Source organism: Alligator sinensis, unplaced genomic scaffold, assembly GCF_000455745.1.
Source record: "Alligator sinensis unplaced genomic scaffold, ASM45574v1 scaffold404_1, whole genome shotgun sequence".
Lineage (NCBI taxonomy): Eukaryota > Metazoa > Chordata > Crocodylia > Alligatoridae > Alligator > Alligator sinensis.
This window is the reverse complement of record NW_005841839.1, coordinates 4,395,561-4,416,286: the sequence shown is the minus strand read 5'-3', so window position 1 is coordinate 4,416,286 and position 20,726 is coordinate 4,395,561. Positions and strand designations below refer to the sequence as shown.

The 20,726-nt window shown below is 48.7% G+C and overlaps 3 protein-coding genes across 16 annotated transcripts in view; 2 read left to right on the top strand and 1 right to left on the bottom strand.

Moving 5' to 3' along the window:
• CCDC78 (coiled-coil domain containing 78) overlaps positions 1-2,382 on the top strand; it is a 31,848-nt gene extending 29,466 nt beyond the window's left edge. Inside the window, exons 20-21 of the mRNA XM_006015596.3 lie at positions 1,057-1,157; positions 1,860-2,382. Coding sequence (XP_006015658.2) covers positions 1,057-1,157; positions 1,860-1,986 — 228 coding nt within the window. The 3' untranslated portion in view covers positions 1,987-2,382. The remainder of the gene's footprint in view (positions 1-1,056; positions 1,158-1,859) is intronic.
• Positions 2,383-3,361: 979 nt separating this feature from the next.
• On the bottom strand, positions 3,362-12,261 carry FAM173A (family with sequence similarity 173 member A). 5 transcript variants are annotated; one of them, XM_006015564.3, is made up of 6 exons: positions 12,016-12,259; positions 11,452-11,615; positions 8,383-8,487; positions 6,495-6,635; positions 5,243-5,293; positions 3,404-4,830 (listed from the first exon to the last, which is right to left on the bottom strand). In XM_006015564.3, exons 1-6 carry the CDS (start codon positions 12,209-12,211, stop codon positions 4,630-4,632), a joined length of 858 nt encoding a protein of 285 aa, XP_006015626.2. In that variant the 5' UTR covers positions 12,212-12,259; the 3' UTR covers positions 3,404-4,629. The 5 variants fall into 5 exon arrangements, with proteins under 5 accessions (XP_006015627.2, XP_025059756.1, XP_006015626.2 ...); XM_025203982.1 differs by having other exon boundaries at positions 3,946-4,830; positions 12,012-12,034; XM_014520172.2 differs by having other exon boundaries at positions 3,958-4,830; positions 11,452-11,619; positions 11,915-12,031.
• Positions 12,130-20,726, top strand: part of FBXL16 (F-box and leucine rich repeat protein 16) — a 219,578-nt gene continuing 210,981 nt past the window's right edge. For 9 of the 10 annotated variants that reach the window (XR_003093998.1, XR_003093997.1, XM_025203921.1 and 6 more), the window contains exons 1-2: positions 12,130-12,267; positions 13,040-13,156. The gene's annotated coding sequence lies outside the window, so the exon portion shown is untranslated. Of the gene's footprint in view, positions 12,268-12,313; positions 12,563-13,039; positions 13,157-20,726 lie in introns of those variants that run through there. The other variant, XM_025203892.1, reaches the window with a different exon arrangement.

Below are 20,726 nucleotides of genomic sequence, written 5' to 3'. Positions count from 1 at the left end.
TTCCAAAATGTTGTTGCCTGGTTAATGCAGACTCTTTGATCACTGCCACTTGTGGTTAAGGGGAGCCCCTGCTAAATGAATTTTCATTAATGGTTTAAGTTGCCTTGTGTAAATTAGACACACCAAATCTCAACAACATGCTTTGTGGCTGTGTTTTTTTTTCTTCCTATCCCAGTCAGGAGAGATCTCACTGTAACAGACTATGGTCACATGTTTAGTTAACTATTCAGTATAGTCAAGGCCTGAAGCATGGGGGCAGGGGCAGTGTTCCCTGTTGGATGGAGCACTGGATTGGTTTGTCCCCTGGTTTGCTGGGTGACCCTTAGGTAAGTCCTGATACCTCAGTTTCCCTTTCTGTGAAATGGGGATGGAGACCTCTTTTGTAGGGTGTTTTGAGATCAGCCGTGGAAAATTGGTGCATGAGAGCTAGGGATTGTCATCATCGAAAAGGAAAGATCTCTCTAGAAACTGCAACCTTTGTTGCAAGGGGAGGGTGTGACATCTGGCTATGTACATTCCAGTGCTCTGATTCTGGAAACCACACTATCATTTGCCCCACTTCTCTCCTGGGAAGAGTAGGTTGTGGGTCAGGGGTGTACATGATAGGACACACTCACTTGGGTGCATATGACACAAAACACAGCCCCACCATGTATTCTGAGGCTGTTTATCCAAAGAGAAGGTTTTGTTTTCAGTGTCTTCCCTCTTTGGCTATCTCAGTGCAGCTGAGGGTCTCCAGGCTAGCTGCACCAGCAGGAAGTCCCAGTTTTCCTTAGCTCTGGGTTCATGTGATTTGATTTTTTTTTATTTGGGTGTGTGGATGTTGTTCTGCCCTACAGTGAAAGTGGGCAGCTTACTTAGGTTAAGGCTAAGAAGTTTTCAGCCTGGGGGATAAATGCATGAGAGATTGAGTAGCCCTTGCTATCATGATCATGGGGAAGTGCATGAACCCCAGGCCAGTGCTTTCCCCACTGCACCCCTTGATCACTGCCCCGCACACACACACACACACACACACACACACACGTTTTCTCCCTGTTATTTCTGCCTGCCCAGGAAGAACTGGAGAAAGAGAGAAGCCAGCTGCTTACTCGGGCAATTGTGGCGGAAGAACAGGTGCTGGAACTTCAGGAGTATGTGGATAAGCATCTTGCAAGGTGAGGTGGAGGGATCTGTTCATGTGCCCTTGTTTCCTATATGTGGTTTATCTTCAGGGCTAAAAAACCGAGAGCACCATGGTACCCACTGCTGTGAGATGCCTGACCTAACTGCTGCCTCCCACAGTGTAGCCCAGCTCAGCTAATGTTGGAGAGAGAATCCAGCTGTGCAAGCATCTGGCTCTATCAGTAGCTCAGCATGATGAGGCAGTTGGCATCTGTCCCTTCCAGGGATGTGATATTTCCTTTCCCTGTATAGTGCATCCTACCCTGGTGATGAGGAAGGCTGTGCAGATGAAGGAGGGGGTGAGTCAGCCAAGCATCCAGAAGCGTTCCCTGCTTGCACAGGATCATATATGTTATCTAGCACCCACTGACTCATTACCCCAAGGGGGTGTTTTCACAAGCATTGACAATTAAAAATGCAGGACCTGATTCAGACAAGTCATCCTGCCTTGCATGTGGCCCAGACATCAGGTCTTGTTGCTGATGGAACTGCTTCATTGTTTGAAAGCATCAGTTCATGTGAAGGGTTGGGTCAAATCTAGAATTGCCACATGTCCTGAGCTGTTTCCTCTCCTTGGTTACTGCTTGGGAACTTGAGGGTGTCTCACGTTGGCTTTAAAATCCACTGGTCCCCAGTAGGGCTGTGCCCAGAGCTGAGCTGGAATTGATGGCACTTTTTCTTTGCCCCCATTGCAGGTACAAGCAGGAGATTCTGAGGTTAAGGAAACTCCTGGGGAATGATGCACCACGAGCATTCAGTGCTGGGGCTTCTGATGTTCCTTTAATGCAGAGACCCCAAAAGACCATCAGCCATGAACTGTAGCTGTTTGCTGGGGCTCTGCAAGACAGGGGCCATTAGGTTTTCACAGGCGAGACAAGGATTTTAAACAGTGCCTTTCTGTTGGTCTTGTTTGTGGGGCTACATCCAGAGGTAATGTGCTTGGACTTATGGTCTTCCTTGTGGGGACCTCTTGGGTAGGGCTAGGATTTGCTGAGAAGGAAACTGAATTGAGACGACTAAAATCATATTGAAGCTCTATGTGTTTACTCCCTCCGTGCTTCGTTCTGTCCCACTTCTCTCCCTTTACCAACCCACAAGCATTAGCTACTTGTGGGAGTGCTGAGCACCAGAAAAGCACTGGTGCTGTTCCTTTGGACTGGGGCAGAAGATAGGGCTGAAAAGCAAACCCTTCATTCTGCCCTGGAGTTAGAGGTTTGCTTTCCCTTGCTTTAGCAATGCAGCAGGGTGCTGTCACACACACACACACACACACACACACACACACACACACACACACACACACACACACACACACACACACACACACACACACACACACACGTTTTCTCCCTGTTATTTCTGCCTGCCCAGGAAGAACTGGAGAAAGAGAGAAGCCAGCTGCTTACTCGGGCAATTGTGGCGGAAGAACAGGTGCTGGAACTTCAGGAGTATGTGGATAAGCATCTTGCAAGGTGAGGTGGAGGGATCTGTTCATGTGCCCTTGTTTCCTATATGTGGTTTATCTTCAGGGCTAAAAAACCGAGAGCACCATGGTACCCACTGCTGTGAGATGCCTGACCTAACTGCTGCCTCCCACAGTGTAGCCCAGCTCAGCTAATGTTGGAGAGAGAATCCAGCTGTGCAAGCATCTGGCTCTATCAGTAGCTCAGCATGATGAGGCAGTTGGCATCTGTCCCTTCCAGGGATGTGATATTTCCTTTCCCTGTATAGTGCATCCTACCCTGGTGATGAGGAAGGCTGTGCAGATGAAGGAGGGGGTGAGTCAGCCAAGCATCCAGAAGCGTTCCCTGCTTGCACAGGATCATATATGTTATCTAGCACCCACTGACTCATTACCCCAAGGGGGTGTTTTCACAAGCATTGACAATTAAAAATGCAGGACCTGATTCAGACAAGTCATCCTGCCTTGCATGTGGCCCAGACATCAGGTCTTGTTGCTGATGGAACTGCTTCATTGTTTGAAAGCATCAGTTCATGTGAAGGGTTGGGTCAAATCTAGAATTGCCACATGTCCTGAGCTGTTTCCTCTCCTTGGTTACTGCTTGGGAACTTGAGGGTGTCTCACGTTGGCTTTAAAATCCACTGGTCCCCAGTAGGGCTGTGCCCAGAGCTGAGCTGGAATTGATGGCACTTTTTCTTTGCCCCCATTGCAGGTACAAGCAGGAGATTCTGAGGTTAAGGAAACTCCTGGGGAATGATGCACCACGAGCATTCAGTGCTGGGGCTTCTGATGTTCCTTTAATGCAGAGACCCCAAAAGACCATCAGCCATGAACTGTAGCTGTTTGCTGGGGCTCTGCAAGACAGGGGCCATTAGGTTTTCACAGGCGAGACAAGGATTTTAAACAGTGCCTTTCTGTTGGTCTTGTTTGTGGGGCTACATCCAGAGGTAATGTGCTTGGACTTATGGTCTTCCTTGTGGGGACCTCTTGGGTAGGGCTAGGATTTGCTGAGAAGGAAACTGAATTGAGACGACTAAAATCATATTGAAGCTCTATGTGTTTACTCCCTCCGTGCTTCGTTCTGTCCCACTTCTCTCCCTTTACCAACCCACAAGCATTAGCTACTTGTGGGAGTGCTGAGCACCAGAAAAGCACTGGTGCTGTTCCTTTGGACTGGGGCAGAAGATAGGGCTGAAAAGCAAACCCTTCATTCTGCCCTGGAGTTAGAGGTTTGCTTTCCCTTGCTTTAGCAATGCAGCAGGGTGCTGTAATACTACTCCATTCCTCTGAGACCCCACTGATACAGGGACCTTTTCTCAACTTGAGGGAAAGGCAGGATTCTTACTAGATTTTGGGCTTAGAAGGGTTAGACTCAGCCAAGGAGCTCAGATTTTTTTGTGCAGTGAGGAGACTGAATTCCTTTGCATTCATGCATGGTGGCCCCTGTGGAGAGTGACTGGTCTATAGTGGTGATTAGCATGAGAAGAACCTAGAGGGAATCCATTATCAGAAGAAGAGCCAGAGCTGGAAGAACTGCATCCTTGAGCCTCACCCAAAGGGAATTCCCAGTACAGCCTGAGGCAGGAGCGGAGACCGCCTTGCTGGGAACTGCTCTGATTGTGGTGTGGATGAAGCAGCCTCCAGCAGAAGTCAGAATGGAGGTGACAGAGCAAGTGGCACCAGGACTTTTATTGTTACAAAGCAAATTACAAATAAAATAACAAAACAAATTAGTTATTCAAACCAGAAATCAAACAATGATCACCATGGATCCTGTGACAGTTCTTCAGGGATTTCCAGACTGAGTCTCACGATTCTGGTAAGAGGGAAAGCAGTCCCCCACTCCCTGGTTAGTGTGTGACAAATTCCTATGTGCACACATGGCCCTATTCAGCATATATCCATCACAGGGCTTCCGTGAGACAGTAGTACCAGCAGGCCAAAGTAGCACTTTCACTCCTACAGCCTCCTGATCCTTTGTTCTATGGCATCCAGGCTCTGCATTAGCTCTGGTTCTTATGCTTGGCTCCCTCAGGGTTGTTCTGCTGTGCCTGCCGCACACTCTTCATGTCATAAGCCCAAATTCTGTTCAGCCCCTCCCCAACAATGCTGGTTGGTGTCCAGGCAGCAAAGGGGAAGCGTCCAGCCACCACACAGGCCTCGTCTGGGAGTTCTGCAAGCAGCTTGGTTGCGAGGATTGGTTGCTGGTGGGGAGGGAGAGGTGCATCACTCACAGTAGCAGAGAGCCAGGGTAGTTCAGAAAGAAATAGCACCTGTTTTCCCCCATGCAGAGGAATGTGTAGAAACTGGCCCTTAGTTAGGGTAGCCCCCACTGAGTACAGTGGCAGCAGATTGTCACAATTATGTGTTCACAGTAGCCTTGCTATGGTTGACACCCATTACAGCTTGGTGTTTTAGGCTGAAATGTACATAATCCAGTGGTATTTTGGTTACTGATCTGTTATTTTAAAGGGCCTTTGCTTTTTATCAGCCTCAAGATTGTCTCTGCTCAGAAGTATCCTCCCTCACTGGTTTGCCCAACCAAGCAAGAAAATGGGAGCCATTTTGCCTGTCAGTAAGCCTCTTACAGCAGCCCAGGAGTAAGCTTAGACTTACCACACTGGGAGCCAGGAACACTGTCACATTGTAGCAGTCAGACAGGTTCACCTTCAAACAAACAAAGTCAGCATGAGAGGAGAAACATGAAAGGGACAGTGTGTTGAAGTGGGATCTAGTGGGCTTTTAGCTCTGTGTGTAAAAGGGGGTAGATCTTTGCTAGTCCATGTACAGGATGTTAAGCCCCAAGAGATTATTAATGGTAACAAAAATCAGAACTGGGGACAGGATATGTGTGGGCAGTGGAAAGGCTGACAAAACTCTGTTGCTGGGCAAGACGGGGTAATGTAATGTGTAACTAGTAACAATCTTAGGCCCCCCAGAGTTTAGTAATGAGTGACCCAACTAGCTTATCCCTACCATCCAGGCTAGTCCTAGATATCCACAGAGGTTCAGCTTTGTTAATAGTTCTTTGAGAGGCTCAGTGCATGTCCAGAGCAGCAGTTAGATCAGTAATAAAGGAACCTCTACGGGCTGGGCCTTGTGTGGCCCTGACAAAGAATATGTGAAGGATGGAGGACATAGTTGTGCAAGACACTTTGTAGTAGTGGAAAACTTTCTTTGCCCTTTGTCAGGCTTCCTGTGGGATTTAATGAAGGGCTTCACACCTCAGTTTTTCAGCAACATCTCAGCTATGAGTTAAGAAAGGTTATGAGAAGGAGGAAGACATGGATAATCTCAGCCATAAACACTGAGGAACCTGGAGAAGTAATTTAACATTAGTCATGGAAGAGGATGGCTAATGTGGCTTTCCTCCTTGTTTAAAGTGCTTGCAGCCATGAATGACTGGTGCCTCCCACAATTGGGGGACACTATGGTGGCAAGTGGGGAATGCCTGCAGCTGCCACTGGCAGTGTTGGCAGCAAGGGGGGGCATGGTGGGCAGCAGGGACTGCCTACAGCCATCGGTGGCTGCGTTGGCAGTGAGGCGGGGGCAGCAACCACCTGCAGAATCCAGCGACGGCCACCAATCTCAGAGGGGGCACGTGCCCCCCCCCCAAGTCTCACCTATGCTTGCAGCTACTTAAGGAACTGAGGAGAGTGTCTAGCATGTGAGGAAATACTGGATGATGAAATTAGTACTTGATCCATAAGGAGCAGGTCTAATTGGGAAAAGAATGCAGCCCCTTCCTTCAGTTTGTGTTTGAAGGAAAATGTTGAATTTTTTGCTCCAGCCAGGTCATCTTGGAGCCAATGCATTTTGTGTCACGTTGAGAAAGCAGAAGTCTTGCCTGTGTCCCAGAATACGTTACCTTCCATAGATCTTCCCGTTGGTAGGAAACCTTCCCGTAATACCCAGCCCTCCAGGCCCGATACTTGGATAGTCCCAATAGCCAGGGGTTGAGTTCATAACCGACAGCTGGTTGGAAACCTTGTTTATAGGCCTCTAGTACCTGGAGAAAGGAATTGCAACCAAAATAAACCTCAGTGTTTGATTTTGGCTGTGGTGGATAATGGTGAATGGAATTAGAGTTGCACTGATATATCAGTCCAATACTGGATCAGCACTGATATAAAGAAAATTGACTAAATTGGAAATCGGCCTGATGTGGCCAATAATTTGGCTGATAAATGCCCATGTGTGCATGTAGCTGCAGTGCAGCACTTAGGCAGCGAGGAGCATAGCCTGGTAGCTTGGAGAGCTGTGTGCAGCTGGTAAGTTTGTTGTGGTGAAAGTGGAGCGGGGAGAGAAGGGGCGTGGGGGGGGCAGATCAATGTGCCTCACGGTGAGGGAGGGAGTGGGGCTGGGGCAGGCGCTGCCCAGCCGGGTGGGAGCAGGTGCAGGACGGAGCCACAGCTTGTCCGGGGGCGTGGGGGGGGGGGGGGGAGTTGTAGCTGTGGGCTGGGTCCAGGGGCTGTGTTGGGCGGGAGGGTTACTAGTGGGGGGGGCTGCAGCCGCCCCAGATTTTGCTGTAGCCCCCTCCCAGCACTGCTGCCACCTACCCTGAGTGCAGCACAGTCCCCAGCTCCAGCCTGCCTCATGCAGATCCAGGGCACATGCCTCCTTGTGCCCTGGACGAGTGGCAGGAGCCGCCCGATAAGCCACCAGACAACAGCTCCTGGATGAACGGTGTGCAGCGGCTGGAGCTGTCCACATCCCCTGGACGAGCTGCAGCTCCGTCCTGCACCTGCCTCTCCCAGCTGGGCAGCGCCTGCCTCAGCCCCAGCCCCACTCCCTCCCTCATCATGTGGGGGTTGTTGATCTGCACCCTCATACCCCTTCCCTCCCCCCTCCCCTTTCACCACAGCAGACTTACCAGCTGCACGCAGCTATATCAGAAATTGGATCGGTATTGGCCAATATGCCTCCTCAAAAATTGGCTATCAGTATTGGCCCCCAAAATCTCTTATCAGTGCACCCCTAAATGGGATGATAGGGCTGGCCATAGAGAACAAGTCTACCTTTGAAAGGAAAAAGAAAAGAAGGTAACAGGTAGTTAATCAGCAGATGTCAGTGCAAGAGGTATAAGGTCTAGGTAGGAAGGCAGGAGACAGTGGAAAGAGAAACAAGCTTGTGTTTTTGAAGAGATGAGTTTTAAACTTCACTGATTGGAGTGACAGAGGAGCATACTCTGAGCCTCACAGGAGTCAGCACCTTGTAGACTTCAGCAGAGGACAAAAAGCCAGGAGTACTCTGGTTGGGAATACAAGTCTGAGGCCGACTGGCACGCCCAGTCAACATGCAAGGGACTGCCCTGCTCTGGTTGTCAGGGAGATGTGGGGCTCCAGACCACCCACCCGTCTTAGGAGTCCTAGGCAACAGCACACGAGCAACAACCCTGGGGCTTCACTATTCCGGTCCCAGATTCCATCAGTCCAGGGAAGAGGTAGGTAAAGCTCCTTGTTGAGCAACGCCCAGCTGTTCTGCAGCCCTGGGGAGTCTTTGTAGATAATGGGCCATAGCAGTAGCCCTGAAGGAACCAGTCGGACGGGTAACACTTGCTCTGTTACACTGGGATAAACTAGTGCAATTCAACTGCAGTTACTCTACCTACACTTCCATAACAGAAATCAGGATCCGGTCCCAAAGACTATGTGTAGGGGATGCTAGGCCATGCTGGATCCACCTAACCAGTATCAGCTCTCTGTTCACAGCTGACAGCTTTGACTACCCCAGAGAAGGAATTTTTCCTCTCTTACAAGTCGGCCGTCGCCGGACCCTAGATCCACCATCTTTCCGGAGCGTCCTTTCAGCAGTGACATCGTATTGGCAACTTGCTGGGCACTTGATGGCAAATATGGCACCTAGTTCAGAGAAATGAGAAATGAGTCCAATTCAGACATGAGTTTCCCTGCTGGATTTCAGTGGTGGTGAACACCACAGGAGTCAGTAAAGCATCTTATAGAGCATGATGTCCTAAGACATCTAGTTCCACATGTCTGTAGGCTGCACGTCCATTACAAACCTAGCCCCGGCCCTATATCTGTACAGGTACACCAATGTGTCTGTATAGAGCCCAACTGACTTCGCTAGCTTTCCACACAGGCACAGTGACCTGCCCATGTGGATTTGACTGCAGGTCAGGACCATAAGGGGAAGTCAAGGAGGGCCACAAGCTGCATTTCTGTTACCTTCATGATCATTCTGCCTGAATGTGAGAACACAGCACAAGATCAGAGACTAAGATCCAGAGATGCTGGTCAATTTACAGCTGTTGTTTCAAGTCCCTTAGCTACTAAACTAAGAAATTAGAGACCAGATCCTCAGCTGGTGTAAATGATGGAGCTGTGGAGCTTTGATGAAACCCCTGATCTTCAGCCTTTGTTTAAGCCAAAGTAGACAATAAGCTTCCCTGGAAGGTCAGAGTATTCCCCACCTCCTCCTAGCTGAGCTGTTCATCTGTGGCTGAGGCACAATTTATCTGGCCAACAGCACACAAGGAAGTAATATGGCCAGCACTACTTCCAGCCACCTTTGACTCCCCAGCCCAAGTATATAGCCATTTACAGCTGAGTTGATTGGGAGGTAGTCTTTGGCACGAGTCCAGAGTGGGGTTCACACTCATGCCTCAGAAGCCTGGAATGCACAACATGCAGCCCACTTATAGATTCATAGATGTTAGGGTTGGAAGGGACCTCAATAGATCATCGAGTCCGACCCCCTGCATAGGCAGGAAAGAGGGCTGGGTCTAGATGACCCCAGCTAGATGCCTATCCAACCTCCTCTTGAAGACCCCCCAGGGTAGGGGAGAGCACCACCTCCCTTGGGAGCCCGTTCCAGACCTTGGCCACTCTAACTGTGAAGAAGTTCTTCCTAATGTCCAGTCTAAATCTGCTCTCTGCTAGCTTGTGGCCATTATTTCTTGTAAAAATTAATATTAGTGGCCTGATGTGCAGACAAGACTGTAGTAAGCTGGTGGTCCTCCACTGGAAAATGCAACTTGGAAGTGGCCCTTAATAAGGTCTGAGTCATGCACCCATGCTCTGAAGCCATAGTAAAACATCTTGACTACTATGCCACCTCACCCAACTCCATGGCAGGTAATACTTCCATCTAATAAATGGTGTGTAGCAGAACAGAGGCTAAGTGACTCACTGCAGTCTGTGAGAGCTGTCATAAGTTAACTAAGGCTAGGAACAGATGTTGCATTTGTCCCTGGACAAGGTGTGCCTGTGTCTGTCCTGGAGCAGAAATATGCTGGGATTGGCATGCACATGCATCACCCTTCTAATCAGGTTTTAGTGAGCGACTGAAGGCATTAATGCTTTTCTGACAAGGATCTTTGGGTAAATCTGATATCTTTTATTAGACCAACTCAAATAGTTGGAAAAAATTCTTTGCAAGTTTTGGTACAAATACCCTTAGGCTCAGGAATCATCTTCAGTTGGTCTATTCAGGAAGAGCACAGACCAAGTTTTCCATCTAGGAAGAGCACAGACCAACTGAAGACTATTCCTCAGCCTGACTAAGGGTATTTATACCCAAAAGCTTGCAAAGAAGATTTTTTTTCAACTACTTGAGTTGGCCTAATAAAAGATATTAGATTTACCCAAAGAACCTTGTCTGCCCATGTCCTTAGACCAACATGGATACAACCTATACCCTGGATGCTTTTCTGACATTAAATGATGCATAATTGTGAGAGAACTGTTCAGATGTATTTTGAGATGTTCTGGGATAACATGTTGCTACTTATCTCATGAACCTTTTTAGGATTTATCCCAGGACAATGGACATAGGTGTCAAAACAACTGCATTTTGTCCTGGGATAAAATGCTTTACCTGGGGACAAATGTGATATCTGTTTGTAGCCTAAGAGTCAAATGAAGGAAGGTCCTGCATTTAGACTGTTAAATCATTCCCCACCATGAAACCCATCTATTTTCAAGAGAGACTGTTTGGAAGCCCGTAGTGATATATATTCAAACATTTCCTCCCAAAAAATCTATGCCAAAGCAACTTGCTTATGCAAGTATTCCTTGCTGTTGTCCTATTAAGTAGATAGATGTTTTACACCAGTCACTGAGCAGAGCAAAATACCACAGTGTTTGCTCTAGATGTTAGTACTTGGTCAGATAACTGCCTCAGGAGGAGACAGAGAATTTAATTTACGAGGATGAAAATCTCATCAGGCAGGACACAGCCTTCAGGAGAGAAATTGAGCACCAAGTCTTAAGAACAGTTCAATTAGGTATTGCCTCAGCTCCCACTGACTTTCATGGAAGTTGGGATCCCTCAATAAAATTGGGCCCCAAGACCTTACAGAAGATTAAAGATCTCACAGCCTGTTTGACAGCAGTAAGGATTTACACCTCCGTCCTTAGCCTGAGTTCCTCCCCTTTCTCAGTCTCTTGTGCAGGTTGTTGGTTGTTTTCTTTCACCCCAAAGGCAGCTGCACTTCAGGAATGTGGGGTACATCCCATGTGAATGCCAGGATTAATAACACAAGACCTCTCTCTTCCCTGCCCCTTCCTGCAATTCCAGCATAGTTTATTTTCTACAGCATATGCTTTCCATATCTGTGCTAGGAGGCCACAGCTCATGAACAGCCCTGTAATAAATCAGCACATGTGCATGTAACAGAAGGGAAACACTGCAGTAGGAATGGGTTTGTTCAGCTTCCAAGGAACGCTGGCACGCTGCACTGGGGACAAGAAGCACATCACAGAACAAGCCAAGTCCTTCTTCCCTCCTCCCAGGACATCATTTGCTGCCTCCTCTGCAAGGCCAAGTCAAACCCATCTGAGAAGCCTTGGCGAACTCTCTACCTGTAGCTTTAAAGGAACCTTGCGGAAGCCGGGCATGAGGACTCCTGCCCACATAACATAGGCAGCAAAGCCTGTGCCGGCTGCGAGCTGCACCAGGCCCCAGCCACCAACAGGCCTTCCTTGCAGCACCGCTGCTTGCTCCTCCAGGTCATCAAGGTCCATGTCTGCAGAAACACAGGATGGGAAATATACATGAGGCTACTGCTTCCCCAGCGCTGTGCGTGAGCCACACCTGGGACATGCAAAGCGTGGCCCAAAGGGGCGCGGGGCCCGGCATGTGGACCCCATCGGAGATGCCCCACTTGGTAGAGAGGGAAACTGAGGCATGAGGCAGTCAGTGACTGAGTCCAGATTGCCCAGGGCAGAGCTGCATCTCTACCCACCAGGCCTCCTCCCCCATGCATCTGAGGGTCTGTCTAGGGTCCGGGCGCCCTCCCCACGCCTACGCCCCGCAGGGAGCAGCCGGCCCCGCCACAAGGCCCCAACCCTTCCCGGCGCGGCCCCTTTAACTCAGGCCTCCCCTCCCGCCCGAAAACAACCGCCCAGCCAGACAAAGGCACCTGCCTGGGTCCCACAATGCTCCGCGCCGCTCTCTGCAGCAGCCGCAATGACGCTGCGAGGGGCGGGCGGGACAAGGCTCCGGCCGGGCCCGGCGCGTAATGGGGTCCGCGGAGAACCCGTGCCGGGAACGTTGGTTCCGCTGCCGGGGGCGGAGGCCGGCTCGGGGGCCTTGCGCTACGGGCTCCTGCAGCCCGCGCATCACACCCGAGCCCTGCCCCAGGCCTGAAGCTGCGGACCTGGCTCTGGGCAGAGCCGGTGGGTGTCCTGCTGGGACGGGGGAGTGGGGGGAAGCCAGGTTATCTATCCTGAGGGTCTTGTAGGAAGTGGGGTCCTGGCGCCCCTTGCCTGTAGCAGCCCCCCAGGGTGTTAGGGCTCTGCCCAGCTGGGGCCACAGCCTTGTCAAGCCCCAGAGGCTCAGAGAGCCACAGCCCGCGGCTGGCAGGGTGCTGCAGCCCAGGCATCAGACGTGCCCATGTGGCTGCAGGCGGGACCTCGGGCCTGGAAGGAATGTGCCTTTCTGCCCCAAAGCTGGTGATTGCCTAAATCTCAGGTGTGTGAGCGAGACCCTCCAGCCAGGCACCCAACAGGCAGGAGAGCCAGCACTGCTGGGAGCACTGGTGCACCCTGCTGACCCATTTCCCTTCTCTAGCTGTGGCCCATCTCGAAGGCTTCACAGGAAAGTGAATAAAATGTTTGTATCGGGGGGGGATGCTGTCACCATCAGGGAGGGTTACTGCTTGCCAAGCAATCGCTGACCCCTGGGTATAGAGACCAGTACCCACCAGGCCCCAGGAATCTCAAGTCCCTCTACAACAGCCCTGGTGCAGGTGGTAGATGTCATTGCTGTGTGAACTGTGTAAAGTCCCTGTTAGGAGCATACAGTGGGACTCTTTCTTAAACATGTTGGCTCAGTCACATGTGTCCAGCAAGAGGGCAGCACTTTCGTATGCCTTCACTAGGAAACAGGTACTTTTTGAACTCACGTTAGCAATCACACATGAACAAAGCACATTTCTTCCTTTCTCAGCCATTGCCAAACTGTCAGCGTTTTGAAGGGGCTCTGGAATACAATACTGGCAAAAGGGGACACTTGAAAATGATGTGCAGAAGAAATAGGAAGGTACCAGAGCTCCATGACTGTCAGGTAAGGGTTTATCTTAATCCCAGGATTTCGGCACAAAGCTTGAGGTTTTTATCCCTTCCAGAATTATTGGTTTGCATTGACAGTTATAGCTCTGGATAATTTTGCTTATATTGGAGTCCAAGCCCTTTTTGAATGACATCAGTGACACTCTTTGGAAAGGAGCGCCACTGGCTGTGTTGCATGAACAACTCTACTTTTGTTGGGGCTGGATTTGCTGCCTTTCGCTTGTGTTAAGTGCCCTTTTGTTCTTGGATTGTGAGATTGGGAACGCTCTTCACCCCACTAATTGTTTATGTACTTTTGCCACATCCCATGCTCTTCATTTCTTCTGAGTTAAATAGCGTTACTCTTTCTAGTTGCTTTTCATAAGAGAATCTTCTAGAACCCTTCTCATTCTTGATTCTTTTCTCTGACTTTTCTCCACTTCTCATTATCAGCTTTGTGATGAGGTGACCAGTGCTAGTTTATGTAGCTCTGAATTAGTTAGTCTATAAGGTGCAACTCTGCTCTGCCTTCTGTGAATACTACTTAGAGTTGCATAAAATATTTCTGAAAATGCACTAATTGTGGGGTTCCCTTAAACAAGGAGAAATTATATTTCTGGCCAGAAATCCAAGCCTGATGAAGAAAAGCTCAATCTCTCTGAGAGCAGCCAGCCAAACTGTCTCAGGTTTAATGCTGCCTGTGCTGCCGCAGTGCCCTGCATAGTTAATCCAACTCCTCTTTTCTTTCTTTTCTCAGGCTTCTGTTTCCTTTACCCCTCCCAATTGAATAGTGTCTGCACTGTGCTATCAACAGCTCAGTTATCCTGTCCCCTCTCGTCTTCTCTCAGAGCCACTTTTTATCATGTATTTTCAGAGGTGGTGCCTTTCAGCTGGACGTATGTTTAGACTTGGGGCAGAGGTTCTGGGAGGTTTTTGTAGCTCCAAACAAGGCTCTGTAGTCTTCAGTCCAATATTTCTGTGAGATGCACTGTGGCTTATAGGTGTGCAAGAATGTGTCTGCCTGTTGTCCTTGTCCCCTTCACCCCCCTACACAACATAGCTGAGGTGTTTTCCTCGTAGCAGTGAGTCTCTCTGGGCCCATTTGGGAAGCTGGCAGTTTGAGGAGAATGGCTGGAGGAAGCTGTGGTGTGGAGAGGGCTGGAGAGAGAGTGGTACTGGCTAAGATGCAGTGCACTTCTGATATTTCCTTCTGTAAGGTGTCATATAGGCATATCGTATAGGGATGTGGGGAGAGCCACTTGAGAGTAGGTCAGAGGCCCTCTTAGTTTAGTTTGTCTCTAGGGGTGTGTGTCAGTGAGGGGGTAGGACTAACTCAGACGCTGTTTCAGACTGGCCTGAAACTTGTCCCCAGGTAACTGTAAGACCACCTTCAGCCATATCACTGTCTCATTTGTCATTGGCCCAATGGGCCACCTAAACCCAGATGGACCATGCCTCACTGTCCTTATGGATAGACTTTGGCTAATAACATTTGGGCCAACAGCACACAGATCCTCTAAGTGCTGTACAGACACTGGGAGGAGAAGCTACGCAGATTGGATTCCCCAGCCCCTGGACATGGATTCTAGCCTTGATTCCTGCCTTAACCATGGAGCTTTCACTCTGCTTCAACATGTCAGAGCCCAGAGCTTCTTGGCTTTCCCGTCCGCACTACCTTCATTGACCTCTGATGCCTGACTAGGCTGGGATTTAAACAGTCAGCTTCAGATTACGGTATATACAGCAAAAGCTGAGTAGGGAGATTAGACATGAGACAATGAAAGAACAGGGGCTCAGGCAATGAAGCTTGTATAAACATGAGTGTTAGGCCCACTGCCTTTGCTGTTAAAATCCCAGTGCTGTCTCCTGTGGTATGGAAATGCAAGACTGATGGACTGATAACTACAGAGGAGAGGGATCCATCATTGTGACATGTTACTAGAAAAACTGGCTCAGCATGAAGCCTGTTGCTCATCTCCTTAAACAAATAGACTTCTAACAGCCAAACATGTTGCAGGACAGGGAGATTTGAGAGGAGGGACTCCAGTCAGGTCTCCAAATGATAGTTCCAGTTTAGATTTTCCTTGGGTAGTTATACTAAGTTGACCTCTCCTGAATGTCTCTCCCTTTGAAAGTGAGTAGGTAATGTTAAAGGCCATATCTTAGCTTTAGCTTCTGTTCAAGGATCTGGCTCTGAGGAGGCTTTTACAAGGTATCCAGCTGTCTGATCAGAAAGGAAGGTCCCAGTTAAACAGAATAACTGAGCAAATGTAGGGGATTGTGTATGAGATCCTTAAAGGGGAAATGGCTGGTAACTATTGTGTGACCATAGAGGGGCCATGTTAGAAGTAATTTTTCTCTGACACTGAACAAGGAATAAGGAAAGCTGTACTACCCCTGAAGTTCCTTTGTATAAATCTCTGCCTAGAAACTTCCTAAGCTCACCCTACCTTTTTGGCTTCTTGCTACAGATTCAAAGAAACAAAGAGTACATTTACCTGTGTGTATGGCTAAGTGCAATATATATACCTACAGATAATGTGTGTATGTGCAGAATGATATCATTTACTGTCTATGTTATGTACCTGTACAAATAAAGGAATTTCTGTGGTGGCTGCATGGACCACTTGGGAAACATCCTGTTTGTGTTTCAGATTGACTGACTGCTTGTGGAGCATTATGCACCACACAGGAAGTGAGAATAAATATTGCACTGATGTGAAGGAAGAAATGGAATTTAGGCAGGATAGAATATAATTGGCCATGTCAGCTTGGCACTCTATTTTGGTGGAATGGACCAGGGGAACTTAAACAACCATGTGTCCTAGGACCTGTCATTTGCCTCCTATCATTTACCCTTCCAGCAGCACAGTGCATGGTGCTGGAGCATTATGGCTGACTTGGAGGGAAGAGCACTATTTTACGTGTGCTGTCCGGTCTTGTGATTTTGTTGCAGTTGTGGTGCTGTTTGGTGATGTCCATGAAGCTCTCCAGGTTCAGGAGTCATATGATGGCTTGAGCATGTCAGCTCCGTTTAAAAAAAACAAACAAAAAACGCTTCTAAAGCCTGTGCTTATAGAGAAAAGCTAGAAAACATGACCCTAAAGGCTTAAAAAAACAGCTGGGAATTAAAAAACCCAAAGGTTTATTTATTAATATTAAATCTTACACTGTTTAAACCAGTCTCCTACTTTCTGGATGCTGTGGGTTGGCAGAATCATGAAACCCTGTGTTGTGGGTTTCCTTTTGAGGCCTCAGGCCAGTGAGTAGAGGTGCTAATGGCTGTTGTCCACTTTATTATTCACTTCTTGTCTTATGGCTGTAGTCCCTTTGTGCTAAGCAATGTACAGACATAATGAGGAAGAGTCTGTGCCCCAGGACACTTGCAGTCTAAATAGACTAATGAGTCATGGGATGGCTGGGAAGGAGTATTTTATCTCCATTTTAGAGGTGGGGATGCTGAAGCATGCAGAGGTCTATGTGGCCACCATGTTCGTTTCATGAGCTCTTCTGTGGTGCAGTCCCCATCTGCTCTCTTCTGCTCCACACATGCCAGTTCCTGGAAATGAAGCTACCTTTGAGGGGCTCAGAGCACCTGTTCAGTACTGCTCTAGGCTCTCTGCCTCAGGCCTGCTTCCTGGCATATGTTCAGAGGTGTTCTGAGATGTCTCAAGTGTCATTTTGAGAATGCTGCATGGTGGGGCTCCCAGACACAGCCCTGCTGCTGCGTAGATGTGCTCAAAGTGACCAAGCCAAAGCAAAACAGGAAGCTTGTAGCAGAGCTGGGAGTTGGACATTATCCCCAGGGTCTTGGCTCAGTACCTTAACCACAGCCTGTCCTCACTGCAGAACAGCTCCAACGTTTGGAATGTCTGGCAGTGTCCTTGGGAATTTAATAGCAGGATGGAGATGTGTCTAGTGGGGTGTGGGGAAAGCATGCACTTCCTTGCCCGTCTTACCAGGGGCTCTACTCAGCCATCCTTCCACTCCAGATTAAATGGATACAGCCCCTGTTGACTTCAGAGGGATTGGCCTGGTTTCCAGCCCTGTCCAATTTGACATGATTCAATTTACTGTTATCTAATCACCTACCACCTGTGTTCAGTTTCAGTGGTAGAATCCTTGTCTGCCATGTGTGAGACCCAGGTTTGATTTCTGGACATGCATATAACTGCAGCCACTGAGGCACTGAATGTTGGGACTCAGTCTGGCCTTCAGATACTGTCTCAATGGCATAAAGGGGGATGGAAAGTCAGAGCAGCCTCCACTCCTCCATGCTTTTGCCTAGGCATACATGTCAAAGGTACTGGTGCCCTCTCATGCATACACCATAATCCAGAAGGATTGACAGCTGCCTACTGTTATCATTACCATGGAGCAGGCATGTGTTACTGCTGATTTGCCCAGAGATTTTAAAGGAATGTTCTTTTTAAAGAATAGCAGTGAGGGGTTTAAAATGGTTTAAATGCAGTAGTTTACATTAGTTCCAAGAACTGCAAAATTGCCACAGGTGAAGTAGTTTCTTCTTTTGACTTACTTGATTTTCATCCTTAATCTTTTATTGTTCTTTGTGGTTTTGTATGCTGGCTTCTGTTATGGTCAAAGTTAAGACAACCCATGTAGATGTTGAGCTGTTGGTTGTTGGGGCTGTGTTGTACTGATGTGTTATCTCTGCCCTCTACTGGACAGAGTCAGACTGACCAAATCATGTGTGTGAGCCTCCCTACCGCTCACAGGGCAAAGAAATCCTTTGGCTCAAGTGTCAAGTGCTTATGCTGTCAGCCCTGAGTTCCTGTCCCTTCAGCTGCTGTGAAGTGCCATCTGTGAGAGAGCTGGCTAGAGATGTGCCCCAGCGTGTGGGTGGGACAGGAGTGTGTGGGTTTGTTTTCTTTCCTTTGCGTCTGTAATTGGGTGATTTCTTTAAAAGAATGAAGTGGAAGAGAAGCTGGCCTCAGAGCTCTATGGCTGGCTGGAGGCATTTGCTCATTCAGAGTCTGACTGTAAATGGGAAGAAAATCACCAGAGAGAGGGCCCATCAGGAGCAGAGTGCAGCAGCCTTGCTCTTCCACAATATCTGTTACACCTCTGTGATGGAAACCAGCTGCTGAGATTAGCCACAGTGTAACTCCCATCCCGGGGGGGGGGAGGGTTTGCGTAGAGCGCCAGTGGAACCCCCCCCCGGGGGGGGGGGGGGGGGAGGGGCCCTCACTAGGGCCATAGGCAGCACAGCCTGTTTCCCTCCATCCCCTTCCCCTCCCACACACAGCATAGCAAGGAGTGATGCGGAGAGCTCCAGTAAGAGAATGCAGGGATGTTATAGTATTGTCAGTGCTTTGCTGGGGTTACCACTTGTCTCATAGGACATGGGGCTTATCCTAAAGCCCCTGTTCCAGGAGTCCTGGGAATGGGTGAAAATCGTTGCTTTTGGTTTTAAAGCTGGGATTTTAGTGCTTCTGTTCACAGAGGACAGCTTAAAATGGTTCAGGGAAATCATGGGACCCTGCTGTTTGCTTTATTAATCTTACGATTTTCAAACCTTCGAAAGCTCTTGAAGCACCTGACTCCCCATGTTTGAGGCTGACAGTCTTGAATGCAGCCTTGTCCTATGCATTGCTGCTACTGGGAGGTTTTGAGGATGACCCAGGGAAGAAGGTGTTCAAGTCTGCTTTGGTGTCAGACTGTGCTATCAGCAGCGCGGAGACTGGGCATTCAGGGAGCCAGTCATGGGGCAGCAGGACCATGTGACCATGCTAAGGCTGGGTCTTGGGGGAGCACAGGCTCACAGAAGCTGGGGTGTGGGGCCGTGTGGAGGTTGGGTGCCCAAGAGTGTTAGTGCTTTACTCTTGGGAGCTGCTCTTGCAAAATTTCAGCTCCAAGCAGCTTCATACCCTTACCCTGCCTGCTGACCCCAGACCCTGACAATGTGCTGTCACCACCCAAGCACTGTGGTGGTGTGTTCAGATAGAAAATACCTCTGCGGGTGGTGGCCCCTAGAAGGGCTAAAGCTGCCTCTCTGGGATGGGCAGGTTGAATAAAATGTGCCTGGTACTGAGCTTGATTCACCCCAGTGCTTAACTGTGGACAGATTCTCGTGCTGTCTTAGTCTTGTTTAGCTTCACTGGTCTGCATGGGGTGGCAGTTAGCATAGGACTGGGGTTTTTTTCCCCCTTACAAATCACAGCACAATCCTGATCCAACAGGATGTTGCTTTGCTGGAACTGGGCACATTAAAGGCTTGATTCAAAGCCCCTGGATTCCATTAAAGGATTCCCCCTGACTTAGAGGACTGAGGAACAGGTTCCAGTTTGAACTCCCTTCCCCCTTCTCTGCCACTGTAGCCCTTAAATATCCATCCATCCCCTAACTCCCTTACTCCATCCCTCCTCTCCTGGGCTGTTGTGTAAGTGGAAGAGGCCATGACAACAGGGTGCTCTTTGCTTTTGGCAGGAAGGGATTTCCTCAGAAATACTATTCTGTGGATAAATGAGGACTTGAATCCCTGAGATGGAGAAGTCAGCACTGCTCCATTGAAGGCAGTGGAGCTTTGCTGCTTTATGCCAGTGAAGAGTCTGGCTCCAGGGAGGGAGCTTCTGGGCTGGGAGAAATTCTTGGCTTCCTGGCAGATCTCTCTAAAGCCAAAAAACTTGTGTGTGGTGGATGTGGCTGGGGTTACAGAAATTGGAGCTGCCCCATATTAACATTCCTCCATTTCTTTTAAATGTATTTATTTATTTATTATTAAAAAAGTCTTGTGTCTGCAGGAAACCTCACCCTACAGAGAGGGAGCTTGGCTTAAAGAGTTCCTCCTCACTGTGGTACTGTTCTTCTTGGGGTAAGTGTTGTACTGGATAGCTGGATTTTCTCTCTCATTAGTACCAGATTCAGACCAAGCTGGCTTCTCATTTCACTTTCTACTCCTGTGGAATGTGTTTTCAGGCTTATTGTGATCAAGACTTTCCCCCCAGTTAGTGGGGGCAGGGCAGTGCTCAGAGGGGATTCAAACATGGCCATCTTCTGTGTTAGCAGAGCAGTGATTTCCACCAGCTGGGTAAGTGAACCCATGCTTTGCCCACTTTTTGAGGAGGCAACAGGTGCATTTCAGGGCATTTTCCACTATGTTTATTTGTGAAGATGGATTGTCTGCACTGGTTGGGCTCAAAAAAAAGTATGTGAGCAGCATGTGGAACCAGATGTAAGGCTAACCATTGTCAATTCAACTTGACAGTCATGTCTTGTTTCCATTGATTTGACAACAGTCATTTCATTAACCAGACTTAATGAAAGAGTACTTAAGAGTTTTACTTTTTAAGCTTAGAAGTGTATTTTCATTTACATCTCCTGCTTAGCATATTCAGTTAAAACTGTGAAGATTAGAATGCAAGTGATTTGCTGGAAATGTTGAGACCTTACAGTCGTTTACCACTGATTTAAAGGATGAAAGTGGCATTGGTGGTGGCCATGTCTCAGGACAGCGCCATTACCAGCACCACCTTCATTGACTAGTTGCGAGCTTCATTGGAAGTTTCCCCCTGGGGATGAGCATGTACCACAGATGGGTACTGGCCTGCAATTGGAGTTCCAGATGG